At 39.4% G+C, this 12,377-nt stretch overlaps 1 protein-coding gene across 11 annotated transcripts in view; it reads left to right on the top strand.

Moving 5' to 3' along the window:
* col11a1a (collagen, type XI, alpha 1a) overlaps positions 1-12,377 on the top strand; it is a 104,639-nt gene that overhangs the window by 61,715 nt on the left and 30,547 nt on the right. For all 11 annotated transcript variants that reach the window (XM_044339794.1, XM_044339790.1, XM_044339787.1 and 8 more), the window contains 6 exons: positions 716-769; positions 1,429-1,482; positions 7,458-7,511; positions 7,932-8,039; positions 10,988-11,077; positions 12,007-12,060. In XM_044339794.1, coding sequence (XP_044195729.1) covers positions 716-769; positions 1,429-1,482; positions 7,458-7,511; positions 7,932-8,039; positions 10,988-11,077; positions 12,007-12,060 — 414 coding nt within the window. The remainder of the gene's footprint in view (positions 1-715; positions 770-1,428; positions 1,483-7,457; positions 7,512-7,931; positions 8,040-10,987; positions 11,078-12,006; positions 12,061-12,377) is intronic.

Genomic DNA, 12,377 nt, shown 5'->3' on the forward strand with positions numbered 1-12,377 from the left:
GTTTCTAATAAAATATTTATTTAACATCCAATTAGCTGTTTCAAAACTCTTGTGTCACAAGGGATTTTGTTAGCTGATCAACATACTTAAGTATGTACTGTAATGGAAACAATATGCTGGGATGCAATATGGTTTTCTGGGCATATAAAAAAAAATATCCCTGTTATCTGGTTTATATGAAGTTATTACTACCCTTTGCCCTGTGAAATCACAATGGGATGTGACAGGAGTTGACTTTGTTTAACAAGTTGTTTATTCAGTTACTCAGAATGTATCTTTTCCCATGTGTAACTTTAGAAATGTTCTCTTTAAAATATCACCACTGAAGCATTAGATGATATTAGATTATTAGATTAGACTAGATTAAGCCTAGTTGGACCATTAAAATATGACCAAGCTTTTTTATACATTTTGTCACTCCAGTTTAGTCACTACAAAGACTTCATGTCACTAGAAGGGCTAATCAGAGCACATGGTCTGTGACGTGGAGAACAATCACTCACCCGATAACTATAACGTCAGTTTTTGCACTGAATAGCTTCAATTTTCTCTCTCAAGCTGCTCTGGAATTAGTCTAATCCCCACATGATATCCTTCCAGAGTTCAAACTTACTTATTTTTACATTTTGTCTTGGTTTTCTTTTTGCATAATGCAGTAAAGCCAGCATAGCTTTATTCTTTGTGCATATGTCATCAGTCTGTTTGTTTATTGCAGGGACCTCAAGGACCTCAGGGACCAGTGGGCTTCCCTGGACCAAAGGGCCCGCCTGTAAGTATTCCTCCTTCCTGGACACTATATGCACTTGACAACTAAATGTAAAACCATCTACAGTAAGATGATATGGCTTCCAGCTAGTTCCTGAGGCTCAGAGTCTACACTCTCTCTACTACTACTCTCTTCCTACTGTCGCAATAGCAAATTAGCTTAGTTTGCAAACATTGTAAGTCACAATTTATTCAATTTGAGTAGTTCATGGGGTGCAGTAATACATAGCAATATCCCTAATTCTGTGCAGGGATCATTAGTCTAACTGTTATTGAAGCAGAACCCATTTTCTCACTCCCAGTCTAGGCGGGAGACAAGTGGTAATTTCCACCTATCGATTCAGGTTAGATTCATAGCTGGCTTGTAGCCCTCAGCCAGTGATGTTCCTTTCAACAAAAAAAGGTCCCTTTATTTTTTCGTTAGTGTTCCTGTGGTCTGACTATGACTTTGCCAGTCTGAAAACCACGTTTGTACTACATATAGTGCCTACAAAGCAAGTGCACAATATTACAAAAACAAAATCTCACTGCTTGGAAAAATAAATTCTTATTCCAACAAAAAGGCCAATTTGGTTTTGTTATTATTCCCTTCAGATATGAAAGGGATGATGATGAATGTACTGGGCTGCCTAGTGAGTGTGTATCTTGATTTCTCTCTAACAGGGACCACCTGGAAAGGATGGGCTGCCTGGACACCCTGGCCAGCGTGGAGAGACAGTGAGTACTAAAGATGCAATATCCTGTTTGAGCTGTCAGTCACCTGTGTAGCTCCGGTCAGTCTCAGCCCCTCACTTCCTGCTGGGATTGGAAACATCAGACCTTAGATTCAGCTAGAAACTCAATATGACTTCATTTTTCACACTTTGGACAGATTTAGCATTTCCACAGCAACTGTGGATATTAAATTCTAAGTAGTGTTAAAGGATCTTTTGGTATAAAAACCAAAACAACTTGAATCAGCAGGACAGTGTGAAACGTATTTTTAATCTTTTTCAGGGCTCAGTCTTTTATCACCACAAGAATTGTTTTGGTTAGTCTATATACTCACTGCCATGTAGGTACACATTGTCAAGTAGACCTTTTTAGCTCTCATTCTTCAAATTGCCTCTTGATTGCAGGACAGATCTGATCCTCCCAATCAGTAAGCTGCACATCAGTTGAATCCCTCCACTCCTCCTCCTTCACTACTTATCTGTATAGCTCTTGTATGCAGGGGATTACAATCAGTGATACAACATCTCAGTGGGATGCCAAAGGAGCAGACATGTCTCGTAAAGGAAAACTCTAAAAGCAAAGCCCTGGTGGACGTTGTCTGAGTCTGCATTCTGTTTGAGTAAATCCCAATGGCTCTGACCCCTATCTCATAGAGATGGACAACAGGGAGTTGGGGAACTTTCCTTTTCTGATGGAGCTTCTGATTTGTTGTTATTTTGGCAAGTTTGCAAATATCCACTTGAAGGATGCTGAACTTAGATTGTCCAGTTGCAACAACGTGTTCTTGTGTAGGACTGCCTGCTCTAAAATAATTGAGCAATAATAATTGAGGTATAACTACTAAACCAGCCGACATAAAGTTTGTTGCAACAGCGTGCAACAGTGGTTCATGTAGTTTTTTCAAGATAATTATAAGTATAATGAGAGATGGTTGTACTAAATCTGTACCAAAGATGCATTGATGCATAGATGCAGTATCCCATGGGACATAAGATTTATCTGACAATAAAATAAAACAAAGCAAAGTTTGACTTGATCACATCTATTTGCAATCCCTGCTCTCAGCTTCGATTCCTCCTTACTTGGTATGCATCAGTGCACCTTGGTTTGACGAGGCTCAGAGGGCAATAAATTCCACTAAAAGCTTGACAGATCATCGCCTCTATCATTAAAGTTTCCCTTTCCGCCTGCCTCTTTCCTATAGATAACATAATACACCACACACGAGTGCTTCTTTGCCTTTGCTGTTATTCAAGCAACAACGATAGAGTCTTCATTAAGGTGTTTATGGCTATAGATTTATGCACTGATGAACATGCTCTGCAAGCATCCAATATGAGAATTGATCACAGCAATAAACATGCTCATAGGCGCCCAGCCCTGGCAACACAAGTTGCATCTGAGGAAGTGCAAATAAAGATTTGAGTCTGTGTCTCTGAGTCAGGGCCGATGCTGTAACAGCATGGCCTGAGGGTTTCCGTTGAATAATACATCACCATAAATCACAACACATCGTGATCAATAGGCCTGGAGTTATAAGTCAGCCAGGATCGGCTTTCTAAGAGCTTGGATTTGAAAACTTTGTTTGGTTGTTGGATAATAAGTTGCAAATAAAATGAGTTATAAATGCAATCCCTCAGTGAAAATTGGTTGTGGAAAAGTGGACGGAGTTTGATGGCTGAGGGTTTCAAAGATCAAATGGAAAATATAGCCGCAAGCGGCAATGATCAGGGTCCAAAAAGATTGGTAGAATTTGGATGCTTGTTTCTTATTTAACTGTTGATGAAATGTGATTTTCATGAATGCAAGCTGAAATGATGGGACACAGTCAGCTCAAGAACTTGACAATTTACCAGTAAGACCAGGTGAAGTAAGGCAGAGGCAGGGTTTGAACCCTCAGCCTTTGGATCGGGAAACAAACTCCCTTTTAGTTACTGACAAAGTCAGTGTTGAATGCATGTATGCATACATTATGAATTGAATGAATTTTACAGATTAGATACTTATGTTAATTGTATACTTTGTGTTCATGTGTTCATTTGAAATTGAGTCAAATGAACACATGAACACAAATTAATAAAGCAATATTTTGAGTTAGTTAGAAAATGTCATTATGAGTCGTAAGTTTTTCTGAAAATTTGTCACTGAAAAAAAAAGTAGTTATAGCACCTCCTATTTGTCTATTTATACGACAATTGGGGATCATCCACAGAATGTCGTAAAGAACATGTTAAATTAAACAATGCATTGGCGAGATCTACTGTATTTATCTATTTTGATAAAAATTGAGATTTTCAGAGATGAAAATGATGAAAAACTTTTGACTTTAGGTTAGTTAGTTTAGTTAAATATCACTTCCTGTGTCCACTATGTCGCGCAAGAGAACACCCACTAATTTTACGTCATGTTGCTGTATGTGATGTGTAGACCACACCATGTAAATTTCATGTAAATCAAATGATGTTTGTCACATAAGGCTGACTGGGGGAGATTTGACAAAGTCCAGTCAAGTTACATGTTTCATGGCGAAACATGCTAATTGACCGGCACCCCATGTCAAGGGCGTTCCATGAAAACTCAAAAGCTTTGCAATTTAGCATCGTAAAGGTCTTTAGATGTCACCTACCAAATTTGAAGTCGCTATGGTTAATTCTCTAGGAAGAGTTTGTTAAAGTACAACACTTGTAAATGGCAAAAGCTGCGCAAAAATAGCAGAATAAAAATGGAAAAATGGCTTACTTCTGGAGTCTGGAGATGTTACAGCTGGCTACCAAATTTTGTATGTCTAGGTGAAACGTACCTCAAGGGCTCCTCTGTTGAAATTTTTAGTGGATGCTATTGAGCCCCCTTACCACACCTTAAGCCCAAGACCCATATCAGACAACAAAGTACACCCCTTGTTTGTGCCCGCGTGTGCCAAGCTTGGTGAGCTTTCAAGCATCTGTAGCACTTCAAAAACAGCTTCCTGTTTCATGGCGAATAATGCATCGCTATGGCTATTTGATGAAAACTCAAAAGCTTCACTGTTTAGCCTCATCAGCGTTCTAAAACTTAGCTGACCAAATTTTAGGTGGGATCTAGTTAACCTGCTTAGAGTAGTTTGTAAAATTATAAGGCCTATAACTTATAAGGCCTTAACTTACTTAAGGTCTTCAGATGATACTGACCAAATTTGAAGTTGCCCTGCTTAATTTTGTAGGAGAAGTTTGTTAAAGTACAACACCGGGTAATGGCAAAAACTGTGCAAAGATTGCACAGTAAATTCAAAGTGGCTCACTTCCTGCTGGATTTAGGGTATCACTTCCAGAGGCTTTTTTTAAGAAGAGGCATTTTGGTCCAAATTTTGTACATCTAGGTGAAACCTAAATGTGGGGGCTTCAACTTTGAAATTTTGTAGGGGGCGCTATCAAGCCATTTTGCCACATCCATGCACAAGCACAACATTTTCACCTCTTCTGACACATGTGCAATGTTCAGTGAGTTTTCAAGTACCTTTAGCCACTCGAAAATGCAATTCGTTTGGACAAAAAAGAATAATAATTCCTTGCATTACAACAGGGCCTTCACACCACTTGGTGCTCGGGCCCTAATAATGAGAACAAAAACAATAAGGTTCCAGCAGCGAAGCTTCGCTGTTTGGACCCCTAAAAATAAGAAGAATAATGAGAACAAAAACAAAAGGATTCCAGCAGCTTCACTGCTTGGAACCCTAATCAGTGGAGTACTCAAAGTCAGTGTGCACCCAACACTCTGCCCTTGGAGGCTGATATGTTTGTTTTATGCTAATCACTTTCAGCGTTAATAGACTTACACTGTGTTCACTCATGTCTGTTTTAAAATACTACATGTTTACGTGCCTGAAAATACACCCAGCATTTAGCAACTCAGATAAAACTAACAAATATTTCTTCATTAGATTATAAAATCTATGATAAGGATACTAGCCATTCTTTATCTTCACACTCTCTGCTTTGTTACTTCACTAAATAGCTGACTTCTTAGCATCACATTGGGGTAATATTAGATGAATATAGAGTACTTAGAGGAAGACTTAAGTCAATACAGATTGGATTGTTCCTCTCTCAGAAGACAGAAGTTTATTTGATTTGTGCTGCAGTGTTGGAGTCGATGCTTGAAATGTTCAACTTCTATCTTTTTGGCTTAGTCTGCTCTGCTGTTTGAATCAGTTTAAGCATATCCATACTGCAATGCAAATCAGGCACACACTGAATTTGAATGTATGCAACATGTTTACTTCAACTATTTAGTCTATAGTCCCCCAGAGAATATTGTATGCTAACTTCCAATGGATGATTCTTCTTTTTTTAATATTTATACATTCTGATATCTCTTAAATCCAGGAAACAAAATGCATGGTGTAGTTGTTTGGTTTTTATACAGTAAATGTTCAGATTGAGCAGTGTCATTTAAAGTGTTATCAGGAAAGGAAAGGCTAAATTTAAAGCTGCAAGCAATTGCTGACTTCTAGGGAGCAGGAAGACACACTGACAGAATGAACGGCTTATGAAGTTGTAGCTAATATGATAGCTAGTATATGCCTAATTACACATTCAGCAGACTAATAGCAACATTGTCAACCCACTAAATTTGTGTTTCTTGCCACCAGAAAGTAAGACCAACATCCACTGACATTTTACTGTAGCTATGGTTTTATTCACCAACTGCTAATAAAATTAAGTGGGTATAACAAGCCACTTGTTTGCTGGAAACAAGTGCCTACAGTTTTATATGGATTGTTTGTGAAACATATATTCTCCAAAGCAGTATCTAAAATCGGCTTAGAGCTGCAGAGTGGGTGGGTAGGTTGAGTGCTGACCAAAACTTGGGAGAGACTCAGCAGCCAGACATTTCTTTGTTCAGGAGCGGCTGAGATTGACACTAAATTGAGAATAGCTGGTCCACCTTCAATGTCAGTCCACCTTCAGTGAGCCTGGTCAGCTTAGGTTAAACCATTGTGGATAACTTCGGGGCTAACCCACTTCACTTTTCCAGCAGTTGGGGAAGCAATAGAAGAGACTTTTCTTGGTCTTGAGAAGCTGCAGCATTTATTAACTGACACACTGTAGCCTGTACTGTACATTTATTGCCAGACTGACAACATACTGCTAACCTTTTCCTCTGCTCTGCTCGCATTCACCGTCACTTTTTTGCTGCTTGCTCTCGGCACTCGCCCAACCACACACTTGCTACGCACACACATTACACACTACCCTACTCCTTAAAGCAGTTTTGCTACTCTTATAACAGTACCTTTCACACAGATGTCCTTTGAAGAATGAGGAGAGGGAGGATTCTGGGATTTGATGCACTAGTTGATGACTCAAAACAATTCCATGATAACACGGGGCGTTATCCTGCTTGCACAGTGTGCGGGTGAAAATCATTAGTAGCCCACTTATATTTATGATCATGTGAAATTTTAGCAGCAGAGCTCATAATTCTGCAGTGGCAGTGCGCTGCTGCAGAATGAATATAGGGGAAACACTATATAGTGTACACCATAAACAACCTACCAGAAGGAAAAGATTCTGTAATTGACATTTATATCTTACATGCATATACAGCATACAGCATGCAAATGATCCACACGGGTAAAATATTGCAGTATTTTTTGTCTCTGATCAGATCTATCTATTTAAAGAATGGGTATCCATCTACTTCATGAAGAGATCAATGTTTACAGCATATCAAAAGATTATGCATTTACTGACAATTATTTACCATCCAGCATTTTAATAGATTATCAGTATAACTGTATCCTTGATTGTGAATATAATTTGTGTACCCCTTGTTCATACATCAAGGTCATACACAAGCCAATATGTAAATCCTTACCTATCAGCTGAAACAAATTCAAGTAGATTTGCTGTGGTTTATTTACTTGAGTTTAATAGATAAGCTTTATGTTTCCAGTGTTATTATAACTGTGTGAATAAAGCTCTGTAATCTTTCTTTAGGGTTTCCAAGGAAAAACTGGTCCACCAGGCCCAGGAGGTGTTGTTGGGCCCCAGGTAAGAGAAATATATTATTAAGAATAAATGTATGTATCATTAAAGAGTACATTTTTGAGTGTGACATCTTGAGGGCGATGGGACAACAAAAAGATACAAATTACTAATGTGCTGTTGGATGTTGTTTGAGCTCTAAAACAAAATGTGATTGATCTGTTGTGCATCTTTTGATAAAAGCTCACATTTTTGCAACAGAAAATTCATTTATATGAATATTGGACTCTCTATGACTAAATGAAGCAAAATTACAACTTCCACTCATAAGCTCTGAAGTATTAGTGTAAATCAAAGACTAGAATAGGCCTTTAATTATTGTATCTCATTATTTATAGAACAAGGGGAAAAAATTCTGAATTGGCCATATTCTATCATCTCTATGTTACACTGCAAATGATATCCAACCTTGTGATGATATCTTAGGGACCCACTGGAGAGACTGGTCCTGTTGGTGAGAGAGGTCACCCTGGACCCCCTGGTCCACCCGGAGAGCAGGGTCTTCCAGGTGCTGCTGGCAAGGAGGGAGCAAAGGTAAGACGAATGAATGAGCAAGACCAATTTACACTACTGAGCGATTAAATGAGTTTCATACAGACTTGGTAACAGGCAATGTCCAGTATACTGCAGTAGTTAGTTGGGTAAGTAGTTGTTAGTTGGGCCAGAAGTATTCCTAAAAAATATTCTTGTTAAATAATTAACCATTTATTTTCTGTAGTAGCATAGCATGCCAGACATGGCCCAATAGCTCTCCTTCACTCCTACAGTTATACATAGTAATTTGTTTAAAAGAGTGGGTTCGGCTTTGCTCATGGATTTCTCATATTGGATTTGCGTTAGTTACACTGAAGAGAGGAAGCCAAGGAGGTTGATAGAGAGATCAACAGTATAGAGGTGGGCTGCAAATTGAACTTATGCAGTTGCAATTATCGTATATAATTTGATTTTGCAGATTGAGCCAGCTGAATTCACAAGCAGTTATATTTCTGGAGGGCATGCAAAGCTCAATATACTACTGGATTGCTTAAATAAAACTGAGAACACAGAAACAAATATATAGCAATAAATTCACCTAGAAACACACCCCAGCAAATGCCAAATCTTTACTCTCTGTGCTATACAAGACTCCAGCAGTGACTGCTGAAGATACAGTACCTACGATTTGAGGCTAAATTCCCTCCCCAGCCCTCCCCGCCCGGCAATTGAGTGCCCATTAGGAACAGACAGCAGCCATTTTGTAGAAGTATGGGCTGCTCCAAACCAACCCCCTGACTCCCAGGACCACTCAGCATCCCCTGTTCCCCATCCCCTCCCTCAAACCCCCATGTCTTCTGCTTTCATTTTCTCCCTGTCTTCCCCAAGCAGACAGTTTTATCAACTCCAAACCCTCCGCCATTCACAGCCTCCCTTTCCTCTCCACTCCGCCTGGCCTGTGCATCAGTATGCCAGGGACAGTTTGTGGAGGTCTTGGCACCAGAGCCCAAATCCTCTTATACCTCTCAAGCCCACTCTTCTGTACCTTCCTGTTTGCAGATAAAGTCAGCCTGCCAATACAAAAGGAACAGAGAACGAAGCCAGAAGTAACTTTTTCTGAAGTAAAATGTCCATGTTTTAGAGATGTGCTGTACAAAATGAACTGGAAAGTAAATGAAGTTACCCTGCAATTATTGACACTATTCCTTTCTTGTAGATGAAATACAAAGTAACTTTTAGAGTTAGTTGGGGAAGGGGGAAGAGCATGCAAATGGGTGTAGTTAAAAAAGTTAAAAAAGATCTCTGCCCGTAGGCTTTTGGTGGTCATGATGTTTTGAACTTTTTACCCTTTAGTCTTTAAGCAGCCCTTTGTGTATTATCTCCATCTCATAACATCATAAACACAAATGTCATTGAGTTTAGAAGACCTAAAATCTTTGCTGGAAAGCAATACTGCATTGGTTTTGATTAGAGTCAAAGCTTATGTATTGACATTGTGGTGACAGTGCTAATGCATCCATAGAAAACATACATGATTCAAACTAATTGCAGCTAATGGCCCATTAAGATGGATGTCAGCAACAAACAAGCACATTTCTGTTCCTGGTGGGATGAACAAAGCCATTAGTATATACGATATTAGCTTGTCATATGCTTTACATTCTGTATTCATTTCTGTTTTAGAAATTTAGATCTCATCCTTACCCAGCTGCAAACGGTGTAATTAGTACCTTACTTTAATACACAAATGCTAAACCGTACCTGCATGTAAACATTTCACTAGAGGGCTCAGAAGAGGCAGACGTTTAGCATCTTTAAGTGGGATGGACATTTTCAACTTGTGATTCGCAAGTTTCTGTCTGAGTGGAGTGCAGCTCTGAAATGCAAGATTTAGCTGTCATGTGCTTTGCATCTCCAAACTGACAACGACACTATGCCAACACCAATTTAACACTTCACAGGAAACAGAGTCATATTGGTGGAGTATGTGGATAACTCAACTTTGAATAAAGAATAACAAACTTATCTAAACATAGTAAGTTCCAAGTTCTCAGTTTGCTGTTGCCAAGACTTAATCTGCCACGCTGGTGCTGCAGCAATGACTGAACACTGATAGCCCTTTGAGACTGACACTGTGTGAGGAGAACGGCTAAACTTTCTTTTAATTTATTTAGTTATTTTTTAGGTTAAGTTAATCTATGTAAAAATGCTTTATATGGAACAACAACTGCAGACTTAAATCTCTGTAAATGGTGACCAATGATTCACATGTGATAGCAGTCTCATATGAAAAGGTCAAAGGTTGAACAGGTATTCAGTAAAGCTCATCATACACATGTTTCCTGTATAAAAGGGTGTAAAGCTGATAGTCATCTGGATGCTTGAACTGTGTAACAACCTGCCTGAGGAAGTAGTCAAGCCTTTTAATTTCAGTATAATAATTTTTTTGGCATTTTTTGGCATCGCCTACAATTTACACTCATTGTCTGGCAAAGCTCAAATGGTGTTTTTCTTGGATGAGATTCATTTCAGGCAGGCCAAAGAGTAGATGATGGGCAACACTTTCCTTTACCCAGACATCTTTCCTACACCTGATTGCACTAACACACCGCCTGTTGGGCTGTGATTGATCTTTGCCTCTGATTTTTAAACTGGAAAAATGCAACAGCTGTTCCAGAAACACTGTCAAATTTAATTACATTATCTACATCATTACCAAATTCAGCTTCTTAATAAATCTGAGATATGCAATAGGCTGTGCAGTGCACATATCTGGTCAGACTGAATCATTTCTAGGAAGATGTTTTCCAGATTTGACTGTAGTGAAAACTGTGTTCATGATGTAGTGTGGCTTTGTCTGGTATTTTCATCCTCCAGCAGAAAAGGAATGTTCCCTGTTGCACATAATTATTTTTTTTCATGCATTGTTATCTAGAATCACCTAATTATTAAAACGTTGCATTCATGCAAACTAACTCTAACACTGATATGTATGATTTTGTGTTTAGGGAGACCCTGGACCACAGGGGTCCTCCGGTAAAGACGGTCCCCCTGGCCTTCGAGGCTTTCCTGGAGAGAGAGGTCTACCTGGTGCCACAGTAAGAGCTCCACTCCACCTGCACCTATTCATCATAGCCTCCCTTTATATGTGTTTGCTAGTAGAAAGTGACAGAACATTGCTACATAACAAATGAACCAGCGTCTATCTAGAGCTATTCACTTCATTAGAGACACCAGCCCTGGAATTCACTCCTAGCAATCAATCCAGTGCAGAGGAAATCCAAAGCGACATCTTACAAATGAACAGGCGTGCCTCTGAATCGCTCCACTGCCACTGACACCACTGTTTTAACCGCTGCAATGCATCATGGTCCTTTATTATAGAAGTAGGGAATTGTTGATTAGGGTTCCACTTGTAAAATCTTTCCCTGGTTTAACTCAAGGACTTGGATTGTTTTTCATATTTCAGTGCCAGCATTTTTTGGGGGGCAGGAAAGTTATTTGTATCTGTATGCATTATTTAGTTAATAAATTATTAAGTGAGAAATGTTGGCAATTAGATTGTGGTGCCTGTGAATGGATATACTGTAGGGAGCGGAAGTGTTGTGCCGCCTGCTTCTCCAAGGTCAGTCAGACTCTGCAGGCCAGCAGCACAGCTGATTGTTTTCTGCCATTGTAATTTACTCCAGCACACAGCCAGAGCCAGCAGAGACTCATTACCCATCCTGCCATGTGCTCTTTTGTGACCCACTAGGGAGCTGGACACGCACGCACACACACACATACACACACACACACACACAGACAAACACACACACACACAAACCTACATGTGCAGAATGAGACAGAGAAAATTGTACACACAGTCATGTTTGTCATGACTTATGCATCCCTGTATGTGCTAAAAATCTCATCACACACTGAAATGCAGGGCAGTACACTGAAGACATAGGCTGATATAAAGTTACACTGGGTTTAAAAGCTATGTCAAAGCAATACTCATGCCTTTCTTTCTTCTTTTCTTCAGGGTCCAGCAGGTCTGAAGGGAGGAGAGGGGCCCCAAGGTCCACCTGGTCCTGTTGTAAGTACACTACTAGATCAAAGTTCACTTAAAAAAAAAGAGAGAGAAAGAAAGCCTAAGCTAATCTTGATGGTTGCCTTCTTCTCTCTATTTTTCATGACATTTTTGTATTTGATTTGTGTGATTGATTAGTGTGGAAGTTTGTTTAGTATATGTCTTTTTACTGAGGCCTGCACATGCCAAGTACTAGAGGGCAGTTGACATGATTTGGACATGAAATGCCTTAAAAATTGCTTGGCTAACTGCTAGACCATCTGTATACTTGCTTTCCTTTTGACATCACCACCAGGGAGGCTTCTATGGTTTTAGGCAGCATT

The sequence above is a fragment of the Thunnus albacares genome, chromosome 21 (assembly GCF_914725855.1).
Source record: "Thunnus albacares chromosome 21, fThuAlb1.1, whole genome shotgun sequence".
NCBI classification, from domain to species: Eukaryota; Metazoa; Chordata; class Actinopteri; order Scombriformes; family Scombridae; genus Thunnus; species Thunnus albacares.